The sequence below is a fragment of the Mandrillus leucophaeus genome, unplaced genomic scaffold, assembly GCF_000951045.1.
Source record: "Mandrillus leucophaeus isolate KB7577 unplaced genomic scaffold, Mleu.le_1.0 Scaffold361, whole genome shotgun sequence".
In the NCBI taxonomy this organism is placed as follows: Eukaryota; Metazoa; Chordata; class Mammalia; order Primates; family Cercopithecidae; genus Mandrillus; species Mandrillus leucophaeus.
This window is the reverse complement of record NW_012103821.1, coordinates 2,398,279-2,403,395: the sequence shown is the minus strand read 5'-3', so window position 1 is coordinate 2,403,395 and position 5,117 is coordinate 2,398,279. Positions and strand designations below refer to the sequence as shown.

The following is a 5,117-nucleotide window of genomic DNA, read 5'->3' as shown; positions in this document are numbered from 1 at the left end:
GATCTCCTGACCTCGTGATCCACCCGTCTCGGCCTCCCAAAGTGCTGGGATTACAGGCTTGAGCCACCGCGCCCGGCCAGCATTATTATTTTCTTAATCGTGCCTGTGTGAAGTCAAAGATTTAAGTGAGTAAGTGCTTAGTGCTTTTTAGCATAATTTCTTCTTCCTAACAGTTGTGGAAAACTCTCTGACCCTGCTCTGAGACGTCACTAAAGCAGCTGTCATTTCCAGCTCCCTTGCAGAGGCTGATTAAGGAGGAATTGGTTCATGTTCCCCTTTGTGCAAGACATCACTTCAGGGGCTGAACACCATCTTGACTTCTGGAACATAGGCATGTTTACATTTTGTACATACTCAAATCATGAGGAAGGAGGAGGACATGGCATGCTGGGATGACTGTCATTGTCCACATCCAGCAGCTGCATAGCCAGCACCAAGCCCATCACTTCCAGCCACAGTTGAAATCTCAGGGGTCTTCAGGGTTTAATGTGACAACCCTAGTTTCTTTCCTTGGCCAAGGATTCAGTTCATGTGTCAACCGCACGTTGTAGTCCTTTTGTTCATTACCCTTCAGTTTCGCCCTTACTAAGGTGCCAGTAACCCCCAGTTTGCCTCCAGTAGCCCCAGGTTGTGCCTACTCTCCAAGTGTAATTGTTAATAGTGCCCCTTTTCAATTTTAATTTCTCGTCCAATTTGGATAACAAATTACATAGTCATTCTACTCTAGTGAATAGGCATGACTCTAAGGACTTACATTTGACCAAATACTATGTTTAAATTTAAGGCAAAAAATGATTATTTATAAAATACTCCCTCTTTCTTTCTTCTTTTTCCACTGCCGTAGGTACACACAGCATTTTAGGCTTTGTCCTTTAATTTTACCTCCATTAGGCTGTTTTACCCTAAGCCATGAGAACATGAATTTCTACCAACAGCCTTTGGTGAAACTATTAAGGGACTCTGTGCAGCTCTAACAATTACATTCTTACTAGGCATTTAGAAATTCGGGACTGGCATGTAATAAAATGTCATTCTGCAAAGGCCAGGTTGTAAACAGTTGTGACAGATGCACCAGCCTGATTATTTTAAATGGATTTATGGAGAAACAAGATGACTGTTTTAAATGCTCTTTTATAGCAACTTATCCGTAGTGTACGACACCCAGTCTCTATTTAATGTTATCTATCTGTCTATATCACCATCATTTAATCTATGTATCTGCTTTAAGAGGGATAGACTTCCGAAAAAATAAAAAGTCAGCAATGTTGGTTTTTAGAATCTGTGCTACCTAGCAGGTCACCTGAATTTCCACATGGCTTTGATAGAATGCCTTAACCTAAATGGAGTGGGTCCTTCAGTGAGAGCTCAAGGACTGTGGAAGTCAGGTGGGCAGAGGACAGAGGGGACTCTGGTGCTGTTACAATCACACCACAGGCAAGTAGCTTCTTGCCTCATCAATTCATTGGTCTGTTCCTAATCCTCATTATCAAATAGCTTCAAAACTCTGATTAATTTGATGTTTTTATTGAGCAAATTTATACTGAGACATTTTTTAAAAAGTCACTAGCCCTGAGGCATATCTTCTTCAAGTACCAGTTCCCTGTCAGTGAACAAGTTTCCATTGCTGTGGACCTTTCTTCACACCTTTTCGTAGATTCTGGTGCTGACAATATTATTCATTTTACATTCCTAAAAGCAAAGAGGAATCTATTAGAGTTGGTAGATAACAGGCTAAACTCGCCCTGCCCCTTTCTCCTCAGACCAAACCCTTAATTCAGGATGCAAAAACAATTGCGTAACTTGAAAGGCATGTATCAGATCAGAACAATTTAAAGAAAACTTACCACTACCATTTTTTCATCCACAATTTTTCTTTTGATTGTTGTCTCTTTGCCAAGCCATTTTTGGACATGAATCATTGAGCCATTCTCTAATGTTATGGTGCTCTATAAATGCATAAAGAAATCAGTTAGAAGTAGCAAGTCACTACCTTCTAACCTACGTGAGACCAGATATCTACTTTTTAATTTCAATTCTGAAATTCTTTCCTTAAAATCCTCACTTTGGTTGTCGTGATTTAGTACTATCCAACTAGAAGAAGTCTCAAGAGATTATTCAATTAGTGCTCGTTCTTAGGCAAACAATGCATTAGCTATTTGTGTTTGTTTCTTTCTATGTGCTCTTTCATAGAATGACAAAGAGATAAGAAAAAATGAAGCAAAAACAATTTGAATTTTTTTAACCCTATTGTTAACCATCAAAATAATTAGCAAAAGGATTAACTTTAGAGATGTGAGAATATCAACGGAACAAGCCCAGATGGACTTGGTAATAAATCAAGTTACAGAGTAAACCATGCCTAACCACCTTCTAGCTTTTTCCTGATTGTTGAACACCAGGAAGAATTAGTTCTGACCTTTACTTTCCGGTTGTCTGCTGTGGTTTCGTCAAATTCTTCCCCCAGCTTGAAGGAGATCTTAGTGTTCTGGAAAGAACTTTCCGTTCTTATGGTCATCGTTTTCCCATCAACACTAATAGTTACTGTCGGCTTCACTAACCCTGCCATGCTCCGGGCTGCAAAATTCACTCCTGTAAGACAGAGATAACCTTGGACCTTATGAAGACATTGTTAACAATCACTTTGGAAGTCAATTTTCAAAGAATGCTTACTTTACCTATTTTGAAATTTTGGATAATGTACAGTAACTTATTTTATGTTCTGTGTGATAGCTGGGTTGAGCTAGATACTCCCAGTCATCAGGTGTATATGTGACATTTTGAAAAGCTAAATTCACTCTCTGAGACTATTACACTTCCTCTACAATGTAAATTTGTGTGGTGCCTTTCAAGAGATCAAATGCTTGCACTTCACCTTGTGGAGTGTTACAACAACCGTGTGGGTGCGGGACGAGTTTGACTTGGAGCCTGGCCCTGTTGTTCTGGTTGGGAATTTCCCATTGTCAAACTTGACTCCTGCAGTTGGTGGGCAGAAGAGCTGACTCCTTCTCTGTCCTGATATCAAGCTGCATTTCACATTTAGATTCAGGAACTGATATGACACATCTCGCTGCAGAGAAGCAGTATTAGACATTTGCATCACAAAGAAGAGTGAGATGGTTAAAAGCCAGGTTCTAACTTAGCCACTTGCTAGCTTGGGCATATTATTTACCTCTCCTAACCTTCAGTTTTCTCAATAGTAAAGTGTGGATAACTGTATGCTTAACCTTGCAGGGTTTTTTTGTTTGTTTGTTTGTTTGTTTTTTGTTTTGAGACAAAGTCTCACTCTGTTGCCCAGGCTGGAGTGTAGCAGCATGATCTCGGCTCACTGCAACCTCTGCCTCCCAGGTTCAAGCGATTCTCCAGCCTCAGCCCTCCGAGTAGCTGGGATTACAGGCACATGCCACCATGCCCAGCTAATTTTTGTAGTTTTAGTAGAGAGGGGGTTTCATCATGTTGGCCAGGCTGATCTCGAACTCCTGACCTCAGGTGATCCGCCTGCCTTGGCCTCCCAAAGTGCTGGGATTATAGGCATGAACCACTGTACCCGGTCAGCAGATGTTTTGAAAGGTTAAATGAAAGGGCTTAGCGTGGTACTGGCATATAGAAACTGCTCAGCTGTTATTCCTGCTTGTATTATGCCTAAGCCCAGCTCCCAGTCAATGCAAGTGCTATTCTGGCCATAAGGCGCAAGTTTTTTATATACCCCCCCAATTTTAATTCAAAACAAGTGAGTCTATAAAACTATGAAGAGAGAGAAAAACTTGTTTCTTATGACCCTCTGAGAAAGTTAATATTGACTACGTCAGAGGAACAAAATTACATTTATAAGCACATTGACTTACTATGGGGATAAGGGATTGTTATTTCATTGTCTAGAATAAGTAAACATAATTAATAATTGTAAACATCCATTGAGCGTTTTAAGTAAGTTAAAAAAAAGTAAAGATAAGAAAGTCCTTGGCTTTGCATACAGTTTACTATTGCAAGGGAAGTTTCTCTTAATTAAATGTGAAAAATATTAAATAATTGCTGTTCTTCTATTAGTAAAGAACAGTTTAGTTATTATACATCCAAGTCATTATAATTAATGTGTAACTATATGACTTGAGTTAGAGATTAAAGGACAGGTAGGGTTTATAATTCTGAGGAATATCAGGGTGAGACATTCAATAAGCAAAAATGTTCTGTTTCTTCAGATTTGTAATTCTTCAAAATCATGTTTGTAAAATATCTCTCACATGTATGAGAACCAGCTAGAAATTTTGTTTGTTGATACCGCTGTTTTAAAGCTATAACTTAAAGCAAACCTTGAAACAAATTTAATCGAGCGATTTAATTGTAGGTAGTGATTACTATCTATAAATTTGAAACTGGGAAAAATGTTATTAAATGAAATGACCAAGCTAAAATGAAATTCTATCAAGAAGTTAGGATGAAGTATTTTCAAAAAGGATAAATGGGCTTAAATATATGGATTATGACGGGACAGAGGTGTCTGTGGGCCTAGTCTCCCAAAAAGAGACAATTATTACTAGTAATTTAAAAAAGCAAAAGTAGATGCAGAAATTATGTTAGTCTATAGGAATATACCCTAGGATCACATAAGAAAGATAATTGTAGGAAAATTCATGGTAAAGTACAACCCCAACCACATTACAAAATGCTTTGCCAATTTCCAAATTTGTAATGGTATTTCTCACCCAGTTCTTTCATGTAATCCTCAAAGTTTTCACTGGAGACCAGCTTCCAGGTTCCCAAGAAGGGCTCGACCATCATGGAACACTTGCTGAGAAGAGCCACTCGTAATTGAAAACTAAAAAAAGACAGGCATTAAGGTGCTGCCAGTAGCTTAGTTTAAGGAGCATCTTCATCACATGACTCTTCTGAAATGGCCAATGGGCAATAGCAGAAGACTAAAGATTCTAGGTACCAGCATTTGACTCATTTTATTTACCTCCAAATTAAGAGACAGAAAATTAGCATGTAAAATTAAATTCTGGTCAATGATTTTAGCTTCTAGCAAAAAGATTTACACCTGAGTCACCTGATAAATATTACTTGTGGAACGGTGACAATTTTCAGTAGACATCAACTTTTTGAACAATGAATGCTGAGTC

At 38.6% G+C, this 5,117-nt stretch overlaps 1 protein-coding gene across 1 annotated transcript; it reads right to left on the bottom strand.

Moving 5' to 3' along the window:
* Nucleotides 1-1,638: 1,638 nt before the first annotated feature.
* FABP9 (fatty acid binding protein 9, testis) lies at nt 1,639-4,773 on the bottom strand. Its single transcript, XM_011989769.1, has 4 exons — nt 4,701-4,773; nt 2,417-2,589; nt 1,845-1,946; nt 1,639-1,689 (listed from the first exon to the last, which is right to left on the bottom strand). The coding sequence occupies exons 1-4, from the start codon at nt 4,771-4,773 to the stop codon at nt 1,639-1,641; spliced, it is 399 nt and encodes a 132-aa protein (XP_011845159.1).
* Nucleotides 4,774-5,117: the final 344 nt, after the last annotated feature.